The sequence below is a fragment of the Chamaea fasciata genome, unplaced genomic scaffold (genome assembly GCF_029207755.1).
Source record: "Chamaea fasciata isolate MVZ Bird 193981 ecotype frontalis unplaced genomic scaffold, bChaFas1.0.hap1 SCAF_16, whole genome shotgun sequence".
NCBI lineage: Eukaryota > Metazoa > Chordata > Aves > Passeriformes > Sylviidae > Chamaea > Chamaea fasciata.
In genome coordinates this window covers 11,163,184-11,186,290 of record NW_027094101.1, presented here as the reverse complement: position 1 = coordinate 11,186,290, position 23,107 = coordinate 11,163,184, and the positions used below count along the sequence as shown (strand labels likewise).

Sequence of the window (23,107 nt, the reverse complement as noted above, 5' to 3'; positions counted from 1 at the left end):
AAGGGGGCTGGGGCTGGCTTTGTCACTCTCTAGTCAGCAGCTATCACTGGTGTGATCTGCTCACATTTCAAAGAATGCTTTGGACTCCTTTAGGATAAAAGGCACTATTGTAAATCTACAGGAACAACGCTCTGTTTTCGTAGGGAGAATTCGAATGGGCCCTTAACATGTTGCTGTGATGCTGTGTACTGTGACATTACATCCTTATTGCTTAACACTTACATTACCATTACCTTAATTAAATGCATTCACTGTCTATTATCCAGGTAATACCAAACTCTGAATAAAGAAATGAAAAGCCATGGCAGTTTTGAAGACTGCATTGTGAATTTTTTTTAATGAACTGAAACATACTGCACCTGAGAAACCCTCCTGTCCTCTTCTCTTCAAAGGTGTTTCCACATTTGAGTAACAAGTCACTTGTGCTCCAAAACTTTTTTTTTTTTTCCCCAGAAAATCCTTCAGTAATTGAAAACTGCATATGGAATGCCTCAAAGTATGGACTTCACCAAACTAGTGTGGGAATAGCACAAATACTGAAGCACATAAAATCCAGTCATCTAAAACCCAGAAGGCACCCAAAATGTACTGTTAGCGGCTTTTTCTTCTGAAATAGGAAGGATTGTGTTAAGATAGTCCCTAAAAGCTGCCACCATCCCATAAATTAATGTGAAAACTTAGTGACATTCAGATACAAACTCAATTTTATATCAATCTAAACAACACTAAATATAATTAGGGCTTACTACTGCTGACCAGAGCCTCTGATTCACAGAAACAGTTTGGAAACAAATCCTGACATTTACTGAAAGCCTGTAGAGACAATCCAAGTACCAGTAAAAACATCCCTGGGATGGTACAATTCTCACCAGCTCGATGGAAATGCAAAGCAAAGGAAAGCTTTCTCCACTTAAGGCATGCCAGTTAAGCACTTCCCTCTACCTCTAACCTACACACTCAGACAACAAAACAAAAATAAACTAGTTTGCCTTGACTGGAAATAAGAGACAGTTAAAATCACTGCAAGATACAAACTAAAGAGAGAATCAAACATACCTAGAACTTGCACCTTCTGTTTTGGTTATGAATACAGAGAACACATTACAGAGGGAATCTATTATTCTATGAAGAGACCTTACCTTTAGAGACTCCAGATTTCACTTTACACCATTTATAATATTAGACTTGAGAATCTGGACCACAAAATTTTGTACAGGCAGGAAGAGTCCAATCTACCACAAAGACTCTACTACAAACTTTATAAACAAACTAGTAAAATAATTTTTTCCATTTGTGTTTTTTGTACATGGCTCCTTTCCTGGAAAACCTTTTATTTGTTAAGCTCAAATGTGACGAGTTAGGACGTAAAAAAACCAAACCCCCAAAAAACCTCCAAACCCCAAAACTATTAAACAGAAACCCCCACAAAGTTTCCCCAAAACAACCAATGAAGATTATACAATTGTCAACACTTAAGGAAAAAGAAAACCACACCTTTAGCAAAATCTCAAGAATGAAAATGTTTCCCAAAACTCTACTTCCAAGGAGAGGAGAAATCTTCTTCAATGTCCATGTCATCACTCATCAAAAAAAATTTTATAGAAAATTTTATTCAACATACAACATTTTCCAGCAAAAAAAGGCAATATACAGGAAGAGGAGTTGTACACTGCGGCTACAGAAACAAAATAAAATACTGGAAAAAAATGTAAAATTAAGTGTGAATTGCTGATTCTATCTTTACTGCACTCAAAACTAGACACGCGGCTGGCATTAGCTCCAAAGAAAAGGAAGCAGTCTGGGGACTGAAATAAAACTACACACAATGAATATCAACATCAGTGAAATTCACTTGCAGACTCACCCAATAAAATTAACCTCCAAGTGTTAAATTGTACATGTTAATTCATTAAATATACAATTTCTTTTTTCATTTTTTTTCTTCTTTTTTCGTTTTTTTTTTCCTCCTTTTTTATACAAAGTCAACAGCTTACTAAACACTAGTGAGCATGCCCTCTGTGCTAAAAGGCTAGTTCTTGTGTTTTCCCCATCTCTTCCCATGGTAACTAAATTAATGATATTTATAATCTTTTCACTTGCTTTTGCCAACTTTTGAGTGTCATTCTGTTTGCCAGAAGATGGCATAATCAATCACAACGGTATTTCTCAATGGTTGGAAATTTAATAAAAAGACCCAAATATCTCTTTCTAGGACTCGGGGCATCCACTTGACAAAACGGGATGCAAAGTATTTGACTAAATTAAATGAAAACTAGTTTATTTAAAAAGATTCTATGAAGCTGGAGGAGACAAAAATCCCGAATAAGTGCCAACAATGTACACAATGAAGTAGAGATTGCTATTTATTGATGATGTGAGTTTTTCTTTTGCATTTACAAATGCACAAAAATGTCATTTAAAGTATAACTGAAGGAAATAAATCTGATGTGAGTCTAAACATAAGACTTACTAGCTGCAGTGATGGTGAACACCACACGGGAAGGGCAGCCAGTCAGCTTATGCCATCTATAAACGTACTACAGACAAATAATTTTGCCAATGTCAACTGTTCTACTAAACTCTTCCCTCATTATGCTGACAATTGCCTTGCATTACGTTTACCATAAAATAACTCTCATTGGCATCCAAGCTTTTATAAAAACACCTTCATTTTGCTCAAAAAGGGCAGTCAATAGATACAGAGAAGCCAAACTGAACAGCCTCAACAAAATAAAATTAACATCAGCAGCAAATCCTCTTGCTGAAGACTTCAGATATAGTGCACGTGTACCAAAGTTCTACAGTTGTTAAAAAGGTGCACACACACACTTATTTTTGTCCCTTGCCTTGACAATCTGGTTAAGTAAGTCAGTTATGGATTTTAATAGCTTTTTCAAGGTAAGTGTAGCGACTTCTCTTTGGGGCTTTATTGAAATGGTCAAGCCCTAGCCATGGCCTTGGATGAGACATGTTGCCTAGAAAAGAAAAGAGAAAAATACAATGAAGTTTTAAGACTAAATTAAAAACATTTCCATTACACAAACTACTGCTATGTGCCCTGCCCACAGGTTGCTGGGAATCACACAGGAGTGCAGGGCAGGGCTTTCCTTCCAACAGCACATTCCACAGCTCCTTCTGCATCAGGGACCTGCTTCTTCTCTTCTTCAGCCACCTACAGGACTTTACAGCACTGAAGGGCGTGCTAAAGCAAAAGAACCACTGTTATAACTTATGGCCAGAGGTACATCACAGTACCAGCTTTCACCAAAGTGCCCAGCCTGTTCCAAACAGGGAGGAATCTGCCATTGAAACATGACAACCAACATGATTTGCCATAAACTCTGCTATTCCTATCACCTGGATTAAGTGGGGTTACCTGGTAAATTCATGTAAAATGCAAATAATACTAATTAAGGAATCATGAAACTGACCCTCCTCTTTATTTTTAAGAAAAAACCCTAGTCACTTAGATTGCAAAGGAAATATACAGATTTTTTAATTTGTTCAAGCCAATATTGTTTATTCTACTGCTAGTTTTCATGAAAAACCACAGTCTACATGTTTCTTGCAAATAGGAGAAATTCCCTTTTAAGATGTTCTCAATGCAGAGCATCCAATGGTCTTTGAAGTGAAATGATAAAGGCAGAAACTAAAGAGGCTCCTAGCAAGGAAAGTACGTTCTGCATTCAAAGCCATCAACTGCAACCACTAAAGCATAAAACACGTGAGCTTGTTGGTTGCCAGCATCTGCATTTCGTGATATATTTTCTTCAATCACAATTATTTTGGTTTTCTTTTTCTTGTTTGACATAATGGTCAATATCAAATTAAAAGAGAACTGCCATTCTTAGTGGGAGAGTTTGAATGTTTTTGAAGAAAGGAATTAGAACGTTGGTGTCAGCAGTCATGACTGTAGTTAGTGTAGCTTGGCAAAAGCAGAGGGGACACTACTGACATCAGCTATGCCAATCAAACTGGACAATGCCACAGCTTTGGTTCCATCAGTCCAGTGTGCGTTAGAATTTGGCATTTGTAGAAATTAATTCTATCAAAGCATATTCTATCACAGGGGTGAATTCCATGAACTCTCCAATTAAAACCTTTTGCTCTCACATTCCCTACAATTCCTACAAGCAGTTCAAGTTTTCTCTTCTCAACATTCTGAAATGCTCTGTGCCTTTGACCTGGTCAGTTTTTCAAGCTATTTTGGCACCACTGGCTCTGCCTTGCTCACCACGTCCAGTGGTTCATTCCTTACTACTGCCTTTCCCTCCCTGGCCCAAGAGGGATGACGCCCGGAATAAAATCAGTTCTCTGCCGGCTCTGACCACACAAGAGAGAGTTCATCTGTCTGTGGAGAAATGTCCACCTCCCAGCTGACCATCCAGAGACCCTTCACGAGTGGTGCACAGAGAGGTCCTGCAGTGACTCCTGGGTGTGTGTGTGTGAGACTTGTGCAGCTGCAGACACTCACAGCTCTGGCAAGCCACGAGCCATGAACCTGCCTGTGCTTCATACACAACAAAAGCACTGTTTGCTGGGCTCCTGCAAGTGCCCAGTAATGACACAGCACTAACTCTCTGCAGGTCTTGAAATAAATGGAGAGCTACAGGATTTCTTTACAGCTGTTACATCAATTCAGAGCACAGCTTGGAGAAAGCTCGACCCCAAAACCCACCAATAAAAACCAAAATTCCTAATTATCAGAAAAATAGAATTGCCAATAGTCAGTGCAACTCACAGAGAGGAACACTCCGCTAAGCTGGGAGAAGAAACCCCAATGAATTCAAGGGTTTCAATGGATCCCTGACTGTGGATCCAAAGGTGCCATTCCCAAACAGAACTCTCCAAAGAGAAAAAGAAAAGATTTGGAGTTAGAAGCACTGGTGCAAGTTGCCCAGAGGAGCTGTGGCTGCCCCACCCAAGGCCAGGTTTGATGGGTGACTGAGTGACGGGTGTGGTGTGTGGCACCCATGGCAGCAGGGTGCAAAGGGACAGTCTTTATGGCACCTCCCTGCCCAAGCCATCCTATGACTATGAAAACACTCCTGTGGTGGAACTCCTGAAGGATTAACCTGGTTTCTCCCATGTGTAAATGTCTAAGAAAATAGAGGTTTAAATTTCAATAAAGTAAACAAGATGGCAGCCCATCCAGAGACAAATTTAGAATGGAGCTGCATTTCAGCCACTTTCTAAATTCAGCTCCATTCACCTTGGTGAATCATCTTGGGGTGGGGGGGAGGGAGAAATCTAACCAGCATCAAATTGACATATTTAATGTTCTTGTTAGAATCTTCAGATTCATTGTGGATATCAAGCAAAAACAAATACTAACTCTCCATGAGAATCAAACATGCAAGGGAGTAGATGGACAATAAAGACAATGTGCAACTGATGCTGCAAAGTGTGTTATACTGATACTGGACCCATTTGGTCATTCACATGCAATCTTTTAACTCAAAAGGAAACAGATTATTTATCTATATGCCTATAAAATACACATTCTTGGACTAACACATTCATGTAACACTGCTCAGTGTGCACACAGGTGTATATAAATACTTGCTTAGTCACTACATCTAATGTTTGTCATGTAAAAAGAACAAACTCTCTGTATCCTGAGTCAAGGATGAATACATTCTAACAGCTGGCAGAGCAACTTCAGCAGGCCAAAAGAAAAGTGAGGTTGCTTAACAACTTACCAGGTTGGGACTCAAAATCTTTCAAGTTCACTTCATACTCATCTTCATTGAGATACTGGTGTCGGCCCATCATTACAATGGCAAATTTAAACTACGAGGAGAAAAAAAAACACAAAAACCAAGTGGTAGGATACAACATTAAAATTAAATCTACAAGCCTAAGTTCACAGTCTAACTTGCAGCTGGTTTTAAGAAGTGTTCTTCAAGGGTTGAAAAAGGCCAATCCTGGTTAAAACCCTCATCAACAACCTGGATAATGGGACAAATTAAATGCTTGGGAAGTCATGAACCCACATCTTGGAATACTGTGTCCAGGTTCAAGCCCTCCAGGGAAAAAGACAGGACAACAATCTGCAGTAAGTGCAGGAACAGTCCAGCGAGACTGTGAGAGGACTGGGGGGAACCTGGTGTACAGGAACCTCTGGGAAATGGGTTCTGTGTGGCCCAGAGATGAAAAGGCTGACAGGGTATCTATAGCCTTCTACCACCTGAAGGATGGTGCACAGGAGCAGGCTCTTCTCAAAAAACTGCACAGAGGTGACCTCCACAAGTTGCAAAATGAAACATTCTGATTATGTGCAAGGAAAGCAAAGCCCTCCCAATGATAGTGAAAATACTCTAAAACACCGTGTCCAGAACAGGGCAGAATTCCCACCCTTAGGAGTTTACAAATTGCAACTAAAAAACCCTGCACAACCTGACTGAGTCACGTTCTGCTGTGAGCAGGAATGTGATGTGGGGGTGGCTTCTAAAGGTCCCACACCAGCTACACTTTTCTAGGTTACTTCAATGTTTTGCAGAACATCTCTCTTGATCTCTCAACTGATCCCACCCATCCTAACTAATTAGCTCTAGAAAAAGCATTATTTCAGTCAAGCAGCTGTTCTATCACACAAAACCTACCCTTACCCCAAGTCTGTGGTGTTCCAACTGATTACAATAAATTCATTTAGGGTTTACAGTCAGCAATAAAAGCTCTCCCAACTTGAAATTACCTTTTCAAATTCTTTTTCTTGTATGTCCAGCATTGTCTGAATCCGCTTCATAACCTCTCTGAAGTGTTCACCCTAATAATTACAACAAGATTTTTAATGTCAGAAAAATCTAGGGGAAAAAAGGGAGGCTGTTAGTATTTCCTCCTTTAAGCTTCATTGAAAAACATTGCCTCAATATCTCTGTTATTTACAAAATAACAACATTCTCTACAATATGGAACAACAGCAGGCAACTTGCTTAAATTCAGGAACTTTAAGTCTTATTGATTCAACATTATGCAAACTGCCCCATAAATTGGCCAGGCACTGCCACTTAATATGTGCAAGTCAGGTTAAAGTTAAGCAGCAAAGTTAGAAAATCAGCAGCAAAACATGAATTTGTAAAAAATCCCCATATCCTTGCTAAGCATAGAATACTTTTTGTAGTATATTTCTGCTCCCTCTCCCTGTACATTGCCCAAAAAAAGTGACAGATACTATCAACTTAAAGATGAGTAATATAAATTAACTGTCATAACTAGGAAATGCCGAAAAATGGTTTCCACCAAAAGTCAGCACACAGATTTTACTCTTTGATCAAAAATATGGAAATTAGAAAAATTATAATTTTAGAGTTTTAGAGGTAGAGAGATATGGACATATTTCTCATTCCCAAATTTTTAAAGTAATTTTCATACAATGTAACATACACGAACCAGAAAAAGTTTAGAAGCAAATGGCTAACTGCTCCCAGAAATACATATTGATATGAAGAGAATCAGGGTGACATTCAGCTGGAGCAGCAGCACAGAAAAACTTGAGAATTTAAATTAAGCTTTCAAAATTAGCTTTTGTTCTTGTACCAACTTTCAGCCCTAGAAGATAAAGCACATCAAATTACAGAAGGGAGGAAATGCAGTCATCTCAGAAAGTGATGGAGAAAGCAACCCCATTTTCCACAATCATGTCTCAGTGTGAGCAGCCATGGCAGGGCAACTTTTCCCAACTCTGCACTGCAGTTACTCCAGTGCTGTTGGAAACGGGGCTGTGGTTTGCAGGGGGACTCTGCAGGGCACAGAGGGGCAGAACCTTTGGTACAAGAACTGGATTTTCCTACACACCTCTTACACTAATGCATTTCTTCAACAGTACTTTAAGAAAACATCATCAGTATAATCCCAGAGGGGGAAAGAGGGAGGCATACTGCACCTGGTGTATCCTCAGCAAGAACGGAATTCCAAATGTCCCAAAAACCTCTTTGTGGAAATGTGCCACTGTGATTAGCATCTCATTTTCTTTATCTATATCTACCTGGTCCAGAGGAATTTCCTAGATCCAGACAGAGAATTGTGACTCCAATCAGCTAAACTTCCACAAAAAGAAACTAAAGTTTTGAAGTTATTTTTCCAGTTATTAAGAAACTGAAAGCATTATTGATGTACTGTAACGGATTTCAGACAATTTTATTCAAAAACAATTAAAAGAGGCATGTTGTTTGACAGAGTCTTTTCCCAGAGTCCCTCATCCCTGACATGACAGCACTTCAGCTTCCCCTACTCAGGAAACACTCTCCTGGCTTCCCTGAATGGCTTTTTTGACAAGAAATCTTCTATCAGTGCAGAACTAGCTGACAGGGACACAGGCCTCTTGTCAGCTCCTCATTACAGTTTTACACTGGAAACTTTTCATTTCTACCATGAACTCTAAAACAAACTTTGGAATTACTACCAAGACATTAAATGTCTTATTGACAGGCTCTTACAAAGTCTTCATGTATTGTTATAAAAACATATGCAAAAATCAAAGATTGAAACCATTATAGGAAAGCAGATGGAACAAAGGATGATCTTTTAAAAAGCATTATTTTTAAAAATACAGGTAATATTATGCAATCTGAACAGACATCACACTATCTGGAGACCAGCACCCAGAAAAAGAAAATTACCCCTTGAAAGTGTTTCCCGTCTCCAAGTCAGGTTTTAAAGCTTCGCCAAGACAAGCATGACTCACCTCTATTCGAAACGTTCGACTTGTTGCAGGTGACAAACACTCTAACAGCTCATCCTCCTGATGGACACCGATTATTTTGTAACTTACAATTTCTAGCAGCCTTAAAGATAAATAGCAAAAGCACTTTTAAAAAGTGATTTTTCAAAGCATTTAAAAAATACATCAATGCAACAACATCTTTCTCAAACCTTGACAGAGATTAGTGTAGAATGGAAACTGATGCTGCTATTGTATTTATAAAATTTTAAATCCAATCTTTAGTAAAAATTAAGCAGTAAAGCCATAAGAGGTTAAATTATTTCTGGCTCATGGCAAAAAGCCAGGATGTGCCATTACAAAATATAGGTTTCTAGTGGAGATTGTTTTAAATATTCTCTTTAAATGACCTCACTTTTAACCCCTGTAACTCCTGAGAAATTAATAGCATGAAATGCTTGGATTTTATGCAATTAATAAGTCATGACTAACAAATGCAATTGATGAAACTCAAGGATGTAACTTTATCATACAAAAAATTAAATAACTGTGTAAAATTTATATTTATAGTTAAGAAAAACCCTTAACAGTGGCAATCTGGAAGCTTTTAACACAGTATTACATTTCATCTGTTAACAATGGTTTCTACAGTATTTTAAATGCTACAGATACTTTGCTGCATAAAATTTATATGATCATAGAAGAAATCATATTCTTCCAGCTTTACCTTAATTTCCCTGAACCTTTTTCAGAGAGTTCTACAACTTTTTTACATTCTTCTAACAGGTCCCGCACACACCCATGCTTATCTGGATATACTGTTATTTCCTGTGGAGTTTGAAACACAAAAAAAATCTTTAGAAAATCTGAAAATCTAAACAACCACATTAAAGCACAGAACACACTGGATTGTTCTCCTTAAACACTCATCTTGAAAAGATAACTTAAGTCAACACCTATGTCATCTTCAAAATTTTTGTTAACAGATCTGATTTTTTTAAAACATTTTTTCTGTTCTTTGGGTTCTTTCTGCTGTTGTTTTTTTAGATTTTTTAACATCATGTACAACTTCGTTCTAATTCTGTGTTACTCAGGCATAGAGTGTGTGACCCATAACAGCCATACCAGCTCTGACACAGAAATGACAGCAAGTGTGTAATGGCTTCACTCACCTCTTCCCTAAACTGGCTATTTAGCCATATGCATTTAAAACTTCTTCTGTTTTCAAAATCAGTTATCTTCATTTTGAGCTTAAGAAAGAAGAGAAAAACACTTTAGGCATACTTTGAATAGGGCAGAATTATTTTTTATAACTCACCCCAATAAAAAGAAAAGACTCTTACCTGTTGATAGTAGAGTTTTTTCGGTTGCCTAGGCTTGAAGAACTGCAGAAGATCTCTTAAAGTACCTTCATAATTATGTCTAAGAGGATTACCAGGGCCATCCCTATAACTAAAGAAGGAAGGAAAACATGCTCTTAAAATGCATCTCTTCAAAATCCATCACTGCTCAGTACATTGAAGCACCGAGACCATTTTTATTACTGGCTTCCAGTACTTGCTAACACAGCCTAAGCAGCACAACACACAGAACTTGAGTGATTTTTAAACACAGCTGGGCTGTGGGAACAGAAGAACATTCAGGGTGTGTATTAACACTCCTGGATGTTTACAAGCTCATGTCAGTGCTGCAGGCTGGCAGACCCACATTCCTCCGAAATTACTGGCATAGCAGCACATGCTTTAGATTGTGAAAGGTTAATTTGTGGAGTCATGTGACACAGCAAATTCCACAGTGACCGCAGCACTGGAAACTACAAACAGCTACTCAAATTCCCACTGATGATGAAGGGAGACAGCCTCAGGTAACTAAAGAGCATCTCCACTTCCATGAATACAGAAAGTTCTAAGTTTTGTGTGTGCATTATTCCTGAAGCACATACACAGAGCTGTAATCCACTACTTTCTGCTGTAGTTTTATACAGATTCAAATCTAGTTTTACACAAACGTGTAAAACCACCACTTTAACCGGAAATATCCCTTTGAGCACCTGTGAACTTGTTAAATTGTCATCATCTTCATAAAAGCTCATTTGCAGACTTTGAGGGAGGAGAGGGGAATTCAGCGAAGTAACTACTGCATTTAAACTTGTAAAATCAGCAAAAATACTGCTTTTATGTGCACTTGTGTCTGCTCTCCTCCATTCTAGAAATTCTGCATTCACTGAAACAGCACTTCCATCAGCTTAGCAATTTATCCCACAGCATCAGGCTTTGAAGTAATTAATGATTTTTAAAATGACATTTACTAGAACTCTTCTAAAATATGCAATTCTTGGAGGCTCTAGAGACAGATATTGCAATACCTCAGCTGTCAAAGCAACCTGCTGTGCTTGCCAGAAAGGTTAATATCTTACTGGGAGAGAATTAGTTAACAACCTGGAAAAGACTAATTTTTGAGGAACAGCTTAGACACAGAATTCTAAGGAATTCATCTTACCCTTGGGACTTGAAAAACTGTAATAGCATTGGATCCGTGTTAAGTCTCTGAGCGACTGTCTTTGCAACCTGAAAATAAATTTTTGGTAAGTTCTGAATTGTTTCACACAGTTATGACATTGCTCTACAATCATACAGTCATTCATTCCATGACAGGAACATTATGCTACTGGAATTCTGAGAGAACCCACTATGCCTACCTCCCCAAGGCTAAATAAACTAGAATTGTTAGTTGCTGAACACTTGACACAGAATAAGATATTCTAAGGGAAAAAAAATAGGAAGCCATAGGAAGCTGTTTTAATACAGTATGTTACTGTTGCCAAAAGGCCACTAAATCCACAACAATTGCTCTACTCTTATCTTGCCTGGTTTTGCTGTTTGACTGCTTTTTGCTGGTTTTTGGTTTTTTAAAATTATACTATTAGGGAAATAAGTAAGGCTTGCTCTGAAGATTCCCACTCCTCTAATTCACCCCAAGTAAGTTAGCGTGCTGAGTAACAATACCACATTATTCCCAAGAGTACACTTCACATCACTGCCTCACAAAAAACAGGGGCATTCAGGTTTTCCCTTACCAAAAAAAAAAAAAAAATTCAAACCATACAGACCTTACACTTCAAGTGAAAAAAAAGTAAGAGAGAGCAACTGGCCTAAAAACAGATGATGAGAACAGCACAGCAAAACTCATCCCTGACTCTCCCTGTGTATGCAGATGCTCAAAGTTTCTGTCTTTGGGGACAGAAAATAAAATTATCTGGTTTTAAGTGATTTCTTTCTTTGACATTGACAAAAGCAACCGCAGGAGAACTGCAGAGAGTCAAATCTATTCAGGGTCTTCATAGACCAGACCAGCTTTATTTCAGTTTTTTTCTTAGGTTTCCATGTCCAGTTTTCCTCATCTAAACACCCCAACTCATCTATTATTAACACAACAGGCTTGATCTGTTAGTGTCACTGAGCATTAAACTTCACTGTGTGAAGAAAGCAGTACAGCTTGGTCTACAAAATATTGTTGTTGATATTACAGGCACAAAATAAGTAATCACTAGATTCCCAAGGCATTTTTCTTTTAATGGCCAAATAAGCTGAGCAAGTTTAGCATGTCACTTTGAAAGCAAATGCATAATTTCATGAGAATATCATTTCCCTGACAGAGCAGAATGGTCTACCAAGAAAGAACCCAATTACCAAATAACTCATTATTAATAAAACAGGGGAGTTTACAGTATATTCTTCTCACAAGCCTTAGTGGCTTCCATAAATTTTTCATTTAAAATGAAACATACACAATGCAAAAAACGTACACAGACAGCTTCAGAACTTTCAGAAAAGTATGTATAGTGCAAAAGTGACTTTCCAAACAAGGAAACAAAAGAGAAACAGGACACATGCCTGAAAGTAATTCATCCTATTGGATAAAGTAACAACAAAGCCTGGGTCATTGGGGATGGTTTTATCACAGAAAATGACATCCACACGGTGATAGAGGTCTCGGAAGTATTCCTTAGCTGTTGGGAGCTCGCTGTTATCATTTTCTGGGTCATCCCTACAAGAGCAAATAGATGATGATACGTTACACATCACATTGTTACACACGCAGACAGTTGGTGCTTTTAAAAACATGTTCTACAGTATGTCAGCAACAGTGGAGAGAGAGATGAAGTTCAGAAACCTTTTGCAAGAGCCACCACTGGTCCACAGTAGGACTGGTGCAGTCAGCAGTGACCCAGAGCCCGGTGTGTCTGTGCACTGCAGGGCCCGTGCCTGCTGTGCTGCTCCCTTGCAGCCTGGCCCTGCTCTTGGTTCCTGTGGGTTCACAGCACCACTGCAGCAGGAGCTGGCCCTCCCTCCCACCCTGGTACATCCCTGGGTGTCTGTACTAATGCTGCACAGCTTTCCATGAACCCCTGTATCAATCACTTTGCACAGAGGCCCGATGGACAACATGCCTTGGCACGGAGAGGCAGAACAGTGGGCACCGGGGCTGGTTTGGGTCAGTCCTGACTGGTACCCCAACTTCTCTGCAGAGAAATAGCACCAGGGTACAAGCTGTGCACTTACCCAGCAGTCAGCAGCCAGCCAAGGGTGCATAACACCAACTGGGTCAACTGGGAATGCGAGTTCCAAGGCATGACATGAGAAATACATTCATCTCACATAATCTGGGGTAAGAGTGCTGAAGATAGACTAGCTGGCTTCCACCCACTGTCAGCTCATGGAGAGAAACAGAGCAACACAGTTGGGTGTGACCATCAGGAGTGAGAGCATAGAAATGCTGATTTATAGCCCTGCCAAGCTTATGAAAGTTCCCTTTATTGGATACATGATGAGGAGCTCCCCTTTGCCTTGGAGAAATCTCCAGCTGAAGCACCAGTTCACCTACGAGTGGCACGTGCTCAGGCAAACCAGGAGCATCTCATCACTGCAGAGCAGTAAGGACCTGACTGTGAGCATAAGGAGAGGCAAAAAGGGAAAGCAGTTTAGTGTAGTTCTGGGCTGAAAGAGCTCCAAGAGCCTTGTCCAGTGGCCATGGTACTGAGCCCAAGATCTGAAATGCTGGAAGGGTCTTCGGTGTCTGTGTTACAGTGGCTCCAGTACAAAGCTGCACAAATCAGATGCATTGCTGAACACACTCTGGTAATACTATGAGCTATTTTAGGTTACTGGTTTTCTAAACTAGGGAGGACACCATTTCCTTAAGCAATGTGGCAGGTGACACTCAAATACCACTGATATTTGCTCATTTCCCCTTTGAATAAACAAATGAGAACTGCGGAGAACACATCTACTATTGGAATGTAATACTTTGCTCTTGATAAAAAAGCTTAAAGGAAGTTCAGTTCTCAAAGTGAAACAGGTAATTTAATTGCAATTAGGTGCCCCCTTAAAATACATACTTCTGAAACACTATGATGTCACCATCCATGAGTTCATCAAGAGCTTTATCAAGAGATACATCATAGTCTTGAATCCTTTCTGTTAAATTGGGTTTAACTTCCTGCAATAAAGAACAAAAATTATTGATTATAGAATAAAAGACAAAAATAAAGGTCACAAATAAAGGTCACAACAGTGAGGAAATCATCAGATAAGGTGACCTGTACATTCTTTCAACTGAAACAAATGGATAGATATGTATCTATACAAATCCAATGCATGTATTATTAAACATCTATATGCATATTCCATATTTATACTAGCAGCTGAGCTGACCTCTGGGCTGACCTAGGGATAAAAGCAGCTGTGTAAACAAACTGGAATGACACTGTAACCTTGACCTGCCCAGAGCAAGGAGTACAGCTTTGCTTTTTAGGAAGGCAGTGTGTGTGCTGCCCTGGAACCACCAGAGAGCAGCAGGACTGTTACCACAAATTGCAACAAAAACCCAATTCCTTGTTCTTACTCGAGCAAGGACTTTACCTTGGCAAGATCTGCATCATCAGCACTCAATAAATGTAGCAGTTATGAAGATTCATTGCTTGTGTATTTGGGCAGAAACAGCACAGTAGACTAAGGGTTTTGTTTGCTGACTTTGGCTTGGGGAAGGAAGAAGATGCAACATTTTCTCAACTTCACTAAGGTGGGCACTGAGAACAGGATGGCCAATAATGTCAGCAGCATTAGCTCCTCTAACTCAGCAACACAGGTTTAGCACTGCAAAGCTGCTCACATAGGACCTCATGGAGATATTTTTTTGGTTTTAAAGCTTTACACTTCTATCTATTTGATATAAAATCTGTTTTGAAGTTAACTCTCTGCTGCTACTCTTTTGCAGCACTGTAGACTTCAAAGTTACAGATTACAGTGCTGATAATTTATAAATTGCCACTGTCATGAGCAACGTTTTTAAATTAACAATTTTTTTTTTCTTTTCAGCATGCAAAAGACAAAGTTACAAAAAGTCTATCAATCCAAACCTCATAGAGGATAAGGTTAGTTTCTTGTGGAAATCCTGCTCTCTCACACATAACTGGAAGCAAGTCACCTGTTGGAGAAGAAAAAAAAGGAATGTGAAATGTGTTGCACTAATTGCTAGTGAGACCAACTACAGAAGGGACAGAATCCCCTTCTTTACCCTGGGTAGATGGTTCTACAATGCTTAAGAAAGAGAGTCTTCCACATTAAGGTTTCCCTTGTTGACATTCGACCACACACACATTTCCGATTTCTTTCCACTTCATTTGAACAACAAAAATACATGTAAGTTCATTGAAAATCCAAGAGATGAAATAACACTGCTCCTTCACCAGAGAAAAGGTACAGTATCTTTGAAAAAAAAATTAATGACAGCTAAAATACAAAATTAAAAAATATGTGTAAGTAACAAAATGAGACATTCAAAATGAAAAACTGAAATATTTTCAGTCAGTGGTTATTTGCTGAATTCCTCAAATTGACCCATATGAAGATCAAGGCTCACACACAATTCAGGCTGAGAAGCTGCTCAGGTTGCCATAGTGAAAGGTTGTAGAAGAGTTATTTGAAAAGCTACTGGGAGAGATGCATCAAATCCTAAAGCTTTACAACAGGTCTGAAACAGCTGTAACACCTGGTGAGTACAGCAACAGTGAACTGAGCACCTGTGCGGTTTTGAGGCTCAGACCTGCAGGAGGTGCCACTGACACCACATGGGGAAGAAAACTCTCAGGTGCTGAATGAAATAGGAATTTACTTCTGTGGTGTATCTTTGGTTTCAGTGATGGAATTATTATTAAAGGAAAAGGAAGTGCAATCTACTTAAAAAACTTCAACGCTTACAATGAAATTGAAATTCAGAACTCACGTATTTTACAGGATATTGGGGTGTAGATATGTCCACAATAATTCAAACTCCGAGTCTTCGGATCATACATCTTCAGAAACAACATTACATCATCTACAAATGAAAAAAACAAGATTTAATTTTAAGTAAGGCTTGGGGAGGGGAAAGGAGATCACCTAGATGTTTTTATTTACACAGTAACAAATGTGTCTTTGATTTATTAATTCAGTGCCCTTAAAATGTAGAGAGAAATTTATTCAGAGAGTCTAAAAAATGCAAAGCATGTCTTCTACTTCAAGTGGAAGGCAAAACTGCACGAGAAAAACTTATTTCAGCACTGTAGTAGTTTGATGGATACATCAATGACATAGTTGAAAAAAGGAGTGCACACTGTTTTTGGAGATACACCCAAAATTCAAGTATTTTATATTTTGGAAATGTTTAGCCCATTTGCTTACGATCTTTATCAAATTTGGGTAACGTTGCTCCAGTAGCAGCCATCTCTGGATCTACTGTTTCCAAAAATATTGTCCATGGATTCTCATTGTCACTGAGCTCAATCATCTACATAAAAAGATGTGAAAGAAGAAAAAAAAAAAGTCTCTGAAGAACTTAATACAACCTGGTATCTGCATTTTAATCAGGTACAAGAACTTTATGACATTCTACAAGAGGGAGAGGATTTTTTAAGTTGTGCTCAAAGAAGTTGATGAAATTTATTAAGACTAACAAATATATACATAAAACTACCAAAAACTTTGATGAAGCAGTAATAGTAGGTTTTACTTAAAATGAACCCACTTCTTTATCTTTTAAAAGTTTACCTACAGCTACCTTTATAATGGCAAGGGCATTACTTCATTTTAGAATCAAAAGACAGTGAAACCAATTTCTGTTTTCGGTGGTATTTAGACAGGTTTTACATTTTAAGCAACAGAATTCCTTAAATCCAGAGGGTTTGCCTCTTTTGTAAAAGGGACATTTCTGTTCTAATCTAACATAACAAATCATGATCACACTTTTTCTTCCACAGCAGAAAAATCATGCAACAACCACACCCCTGCTTCCTATTCAAATTAATCCACTAAACACCACTAGACCTAAAAGTCTTCCCGAATATCAAACCTCACCAGATACAATACAATCAATTTTAAAGTAAAAACCTGAAAATTTTTATGTCTTAAAGTTAGATATTCTTAAAGAGAACTAAAAATCACGGGAGATGTACAGTAGTAATATCACCTCTCAGTGACTACTTACCGTTTTATTGCCATCTGCTTCATTATCTAACATTGCAGGTCTTTTTGTTCCATTACTTCTAGCTTGCATTGGCCATAATCTGATTTGATCCTGGGGAAATCCCTAAAATAAACAAAAATTGTGACAGGAAACTAAATCAAAACAAGGGGGAAATAGGCTAAGATCCTTTTATTAAACTCAAACAGGTCTTCTGTGTTAAAAGGTCTAAATTATGATTGCTGTCAATATGTGGAAAAGGTAAGGGCTATGAAACAACCATAATGTAACAAAATAAGTGCATGCAGGTATTCAGAAAACTGAATAACTCATCAAAAAAAAAAAACCAAAAAAACCACAAAACCCAAAAAAACCTCAGAAAAACAGAAAACTCACCATGGTTTGAGAGAGGTTTTGAACAAATTCTGTAAGTGTGGAGTTTTTTAATACTTTGAAAACAGTGTATTTCACTTTTTCTTCATCATACATATCATTGCCTTGGTGACCACAGAACTGATCCTCTGCCACTATCTGAAAAATTACATTTAAAGGTTACCATTCAGACTAGCCCAGCTGTACCACATAATACCTTCTTCAGGATGCTTTACTATGCAACCCCTCTGGCCCTCTGGCACAGTGCTAACACTATTTATGTTCTCAGGGAGCAAATTTGCAAGAATACAGATTACAATGAAATTAAAAAATCGTGATTGATAATCTCATCAGTGCAAGTAATTAAATACATTAATTCTTACAAATCCCAAGCAATTAAAAACCAGTCGTGCTCAGATTCCAAGTCTTGGAATGTGCTCTAACAATCTTGGCACTTGGAGAAAATAAAAAGGCTACGTAATTCTGTGACGGGTACAATGCAAGGAGGCCACAGAACCCTTTCCCCGTATTTCCCACAGCTCCCCTGCACTCTCTGTTAACAGAAGCACAAACAGTGCAATGCTGCCAGCGTCCCACTGCAAACTCAGTGCAAAGGCAGTGCAGAACAAGCTGGACTTCACCAGCATCTCTGCTACTCACCACCAGAGAGAACAGGCAAGGAAACATGGAGGCACATGGAAAATGGGTTCTATTTCCTTGTGCCAGATGGGCTCTGGAAAGAGCCATAAACAGGGCTCCTTAAGGCAATTCATAACAATCTAGTCCATCTGGCTTTTCCAAAAAGATAATTGCAAATATAAGCACTCTCTCCTTCTGCTTCTACTTGATGAGCTCAGTTTGGCAATAGTCCAGACCTGCAGCCTATGGCTAGATACATTCTAATTTTAGAAAATAATTCCTGAAGGAGATAAAAGTGCAGTGGCTGGCCAGCCATTTGAAATAACCTGGTCCTTTTCCCTTTCACCTGAACTTACTATTTTTACTCACAAGCATAACAAATTTTAAAGAAAACAGAAATGTTTATAACATACAGTACTGTGTGGTTTATTACAGTTTGTTGCATATGTAAATATATTTAAAAACACTAAAATCATAATTTGTCTTCAGAACAAAAGTTTAAAAAAAAAAGAAAAGAAAATCAAGGTTTGCCTCCAGAGTGGTTCAATATTCTAAATTTTCACGGTAAAGTAGTTGTAACTTAATCTGTTTCAAAAGCTGACCTGCACTTGCATATAGAGGTGAGCTTCCTGCCTCTCCTTCCTCTTCTGAGCTTCTATCCTTTTCTCTTCTTGTAGCCTTTCCACAAGTTGTTGAGGAATATCATGGTCGGTGACAGGCTGCAAAACTTCACCTAGAAAGCAGATTTTATGACGATATTTCAAGATTTACATCCAACAGGTTCTTTTCCATACATGCTTGACTTCCCTCTGATTTGAAGTCAAAACCAGCTTTCCTCATCTTTCACTTTAAAACATGGTTTGATATCATCATGCTTTAGCAAAAGAAGCACTTCTATGACAAGCCAAAATGCACTACTTCCATGAAATATGTATCATTGACTTTTGAATGAAATATTCAGTTCAGTAGTCAAAAAATATTTTCCAGCACTCCATTTTTTACAGATGTATGTATCCACATGTTTTCAATCAATTTGATTGAATTCCATCACTGAAGTCAGTTTCATCACTGACTTTCCCATCCTATCAACAAGCCTAGGCTGAAGCACTTTGCAGGTGCCTTAGTGAGCTAAAACATGAGCCAGAGCAGAACACACTTCGCAAAAGTGAGAGAACGGCTGGCTGATCATCTCTACGTCCCGACTGTAGACAAGGCAGTCCTGTTGTGTAGGAACAACTGCCAACAACTGAGAGGTAAAGCAGCCCTGACCCCTGCCTGTGAGGCCCCTTTGAGCACAGACAGGACACGTACTGAGCTTGGACTCCCTGATGTAGACCAGCATGTAGGCGTTGGTGCAGTGCCGCACGGACAGGTCGTCGTCGTGCCCGCCGTAGTTGTGCTCGATCGCCTCCTCCTTGGTGCACCTCGACACGACGTCGTCATCGAATTTACACCACTGGGGAGGGAGGTTTATACAAAGGTGATTTTACACGTAAAAACATGCTCCTGAATGAGAAATTAATCCTATTTCTGGCCTGTCTTTCAGCTCTTTGAAGTGACTAAAATTACCTTCAAGTGGCATGGCTTTTAAAAGGAAACCTAGTTCAGTATAATTTGTGCTACCTGCTACTTGTGCTCAGCATAAGGAAGTCTATAAATACCAAACCTTTACTGAATGTTTTTCAGTGAGTACCTAAAGCACAATAATTATTCCAAAAAGCTTTTCTAAAGACTATTATTCAAATATCTAATATTTCTGTAGGAAACAGAAAAATGACTTTATCTGTTGTAAAATGAAATAAAAAGCAGTGATGCACAAGCCATCTATAGCAATTCTTTGTAAATTTAGAGCAATGTACGTCAAATTTTAAATTAAAACAATTTTGAATAAATTACAAATAGCAATAAATTCACAGGAAAACATGACTTCTACTCTTACTGTGAACAATCATGTGCACACAAAACCAGTCAACTCAAGGGAAGAGGCACCTGACCTATAAATGTCCAATCCAATCAAGTCACCTAAACCTGGAACAGTGGGACATACACAAACATGCTGAACTTCTGAGACACAGAAACACTGGAAATGCTCATATTTGCTTCAGCAAAGTCAGCCTCAGAAACATGCTGGATAAAATCTGATTGCAAAAGAACTTCAACACATACACACACAAGCAAATGGACTTCCTCAGTTAAAAAGTCTTTTGTTAAAAGCCAAGTGTATGTGCACTCTTCTTTTAGGGGTCAAAAATCCTGAATATTTGCCCATTATAAAAACTGTAAGCATGCATTTAAAACACACAAATACTTTTAGGTGCTTTTCAATACTCACTTTGCCATCGCCCTTTGGATTTAAGTAAACAACGTAATGTCCACCATGGTTATCTCCACTGTGCACTAGAACTGCATGGAGAATGTAATTTGCAGGATCTTTAGGATCTGTTTTTTGCAAAAATTCATCTAGTGGCAACTGTTCAGGAAATTCAAACCTAGTTTTGAAAAGAATGAAGACAATTGTACTTGTAGTTAAGATAGACACAGATTATTATGCAGTATTATGGAACATTATGTGTACTCCTAAAGCAAAGTATGAAAATGGAACGTTACTGTTACAACGCCATTTCTATCCAGGACATGCTGCATACAGTGGCAGAATTTATACTGTTTAAATATGGAATAAAAATAAACTTTTCAAGTAGCTCAGGAAAGTATGCCCTCAGTAACAAGGGCAAGAGCACTTCAACTGTATTAGAGCTGGTTTGGATTCACTGCATCAAGGCAAAAGCTTTAAAATCTGTTATTTTCTAGCAGACAAATGCAGCTTTCCTAGCACAGGTACCACGGAACTGGAACATTACTCTGAAATATCTCACCTTGGTGAGAATGAGATAATTGCAATACACATTCAGCTTACAACCAACCACGTATCTCCTGGAGAAATTATCAGCCTCTGCTTACAGTGAGTGGGCAAATGGCTCTCCGTCCATCCATGGAAACAGATGGAGGGCAAGCAGGTAACTCCTTATTCAACCTGCTAACTCTGGTGGCAATATATCCACACATCGCACAAAGAATGCTACACAAGCTATTAAAAGTTGCAGTTCATGGTCAAAACAATCACTACAAATTACCAAGCATTCGATCTGTCATTCTGAACTTCAACATTCAACCAGTACACCTTTAGGGGACCTCCACTGTGTGTGACTGCACATGCCTGCCTCTCAGAGTTTAGTCAGAACCAGAATTTTGGGAAGCTATTTTTTGGTAAATTACATTCACAGGTCTAAATTCTACAACAAAATTCAATTCACTTACCTATCATTTATCTTGATGTTTTGGTCAGTCTGAGGATCATACATAAACCTCATGAGCTGTAGGTGTAATACTGGTGGCAATGTTAGGAACTTCACACCTTTCTCTGCCTCCTAGACATTTTAAAGGAAACAGAGGGCAGAAATTGCAGCACTTTCAGCAACTCAAAATACTTGCTTGTTGCAGACACTCTTCATATGGACTTTTATAGATCTGATGACACAATGTGCACCAGAATAGTTCAAAACATGGGTGCAATCTGAGTATCCTAATGCTGCACCAATCTTCCATGAACTACTCCAGTAACACAGAACTCAGTTAAATTAAATTTAGGCCACTCATACAAGCATATGTGGACTCCCCACTGCACTAAGAGCAAGTTACCTGCATAAATAAAATTGAGAGAATATGGAGGCAAAAGCTCATTTTGGATCAATTAAGAATTTCGTGTTCATTGCATCCTGCCAACAAGGATTTGGCTACTGTGCTATACCTGCCTAAGAACAGCTAAAGAATATGTAGAACATTACTGACAAAACTTGGTATGTCAAAGCTGCAGAAATAAGCTTTAGTAAAACATTATTTATAAGGACTTCAGCTTACTCCAGTGGGTGCACCAAAGTGCAACTGAAGAGCTCAGAAACACATGCACACACATAAATGTTTAATCTCCACGGGTTCATTTGGTGTTCTTGCTGAGAATACAAACACGAGCTCTCCAAAGTTACTTTTAGAGCTGTGCTGCTTTTTTACTTGACACGTGGAAGAACAAATTACTCATAGAGGAAGAACTTCTCAGTCTTGAGATTGGTGGAAAAGCAAACCATTCCAGTAACTGAAGACTTTGACACATAAAACTCACTACAAATTAAATTGCTATAAAATCTGAGCTCCATCTTAAGAAACCTAACACCAAATAAAAGAAACTATATGAAAAGCTTGTCTAAGAAGAAACATCGCCAAGATCAGTTGATAAAATCTAGAATGGGTTTTGCAACATTGCTATTTTATCAAGGATAAACAAACAGGATTTAAAACCAGGTTTAAAAAAAGAAGAATACCTGCAAGCCATGTTCTCCTGCATCATACTTGTTATCACCATCCAACTGCTCCACTGCAACGTAGTCAATGAAGGACTCAAAAACTGAATGAAAAAAGATTGGGGAATTGTACAGAAGGAGGAAAAAGTGTAAGTTTACTCTAGGCCTGCAAGATATTCATCAAATGAAACATTAGGACAGGGGAGATTGTGTTTGAATATTTCTGTCCTTACTTTAAGTAAAGTTTTACATTGTTTAAGAATGTCAAGAAATGCACCATATTGCAGAGGCGTATCTAAGAATACCAGTAGATTTTAAAATCCCACAGTTACAGCTGCCTGCCACAATTCCTCACTTTCCAACCGTTAAGCATCAAGCCAGAGGCCTCTGCTGGACTCTTACACATCCTTTCCTGTGCCTTGTACCCCAAGTGGTCAGTACAGAGATGATAAGGGACCACTGTTATGCTGTTCTGAGTAAGTCGGGTTTTTTTCTTATTACTACGGCCATGTCTAAACAAGAATCTTTTTCATCTGAATTCATCTTTATATAAAAATTATAATTATTGCAACAATACCACTGT

The 23,107-nt window shown here is 38.6% G+C and overlaps 1 protein-coding gene across 2 annotated transcripts in view; it reads right to left on the bottom strand.

Moving 5' to 3' along the window:
* Positions 1-1,577: 1,577 nt before the first annotated feature.
* USP7 (ubiquitin specific peptidase 7) overlaps positions 1,578-23,107 on the bottom strand; it is a 70,133-nt gene continuing 48,603 nt past the window's right edge. For both annotated transcript variants that reach the window (XM_066198548.1, XM_066198549.1), the window contains 21 exons: positions 22,546-22,628; positions 21,488-21,597; positions 20,505-20,661; positions 19,484-19,628; positions 18,775-18,905; positions 17,558-17,692; positions 17,186-17,287; positions 16,384-16,489; positions 15,947-16,039; positions 15,081-15,148; positions 14,061-14,161; positions 12,556-12,709; positions 11,162-11,229; positions 10,006-10,114; positions 9,835-9,912; positions 9,390-9,490; positions 8,687-8,786; positions 7,886-8,005; positions 6,698-6,769; positions 5,703-5,793; positions 1,578-2,975 (listed from right to left, as the gene is read on the bottom strand). In XM_066198548.1, coding sequence (XP_066054645.1) covers positions 2,869-2,975; positions 5,703-5,793; positions 6,698-6,769; positions 7,886-8,005; positions 8,687-8,786; positions 9,390-9,490; positions 9,835-9,912; positions 10,006-10,114; positions 11,162-11,229; positions 12,556-12,709; positions 14,061-14,161; positions 15,081-15,148; positions 15,947-16,039; positions 16,384-16,489; positions 17,186-17,287; positions 17,558-17,692; positions 18,775-18,905; positions 19,484-19,628; positions 20,505-20,661; positions 21,488-21,597; positions 22,546-22,628 — 2,231 coding nt within the window. In that variant the 3' untranslated portion in view covers positions 1,578-2,868. The remainder of the gene's footprint in view (positions 2,976-5,702; positions 5,794-6,697; positions 6,770-7,885; positions 8,006-8,686; positions 8,787-9,389; positions 9,491-9,834; positions 9,913-10,005; positions 10,115-11,161; positions 11,230-12,555; positions 12,710-14,060; positions 14,162-15,080; positions 15,149-15,946; positions 16,040-16,383; positions 16,490-17,185; positions 17,288-17,557; positions 17,693-18,774; positions 18,906-19,483; positions 19,629-20,504; positions 20,662-21,487; positions 21,598-22,545; positions 22,629-23,107) is intronic.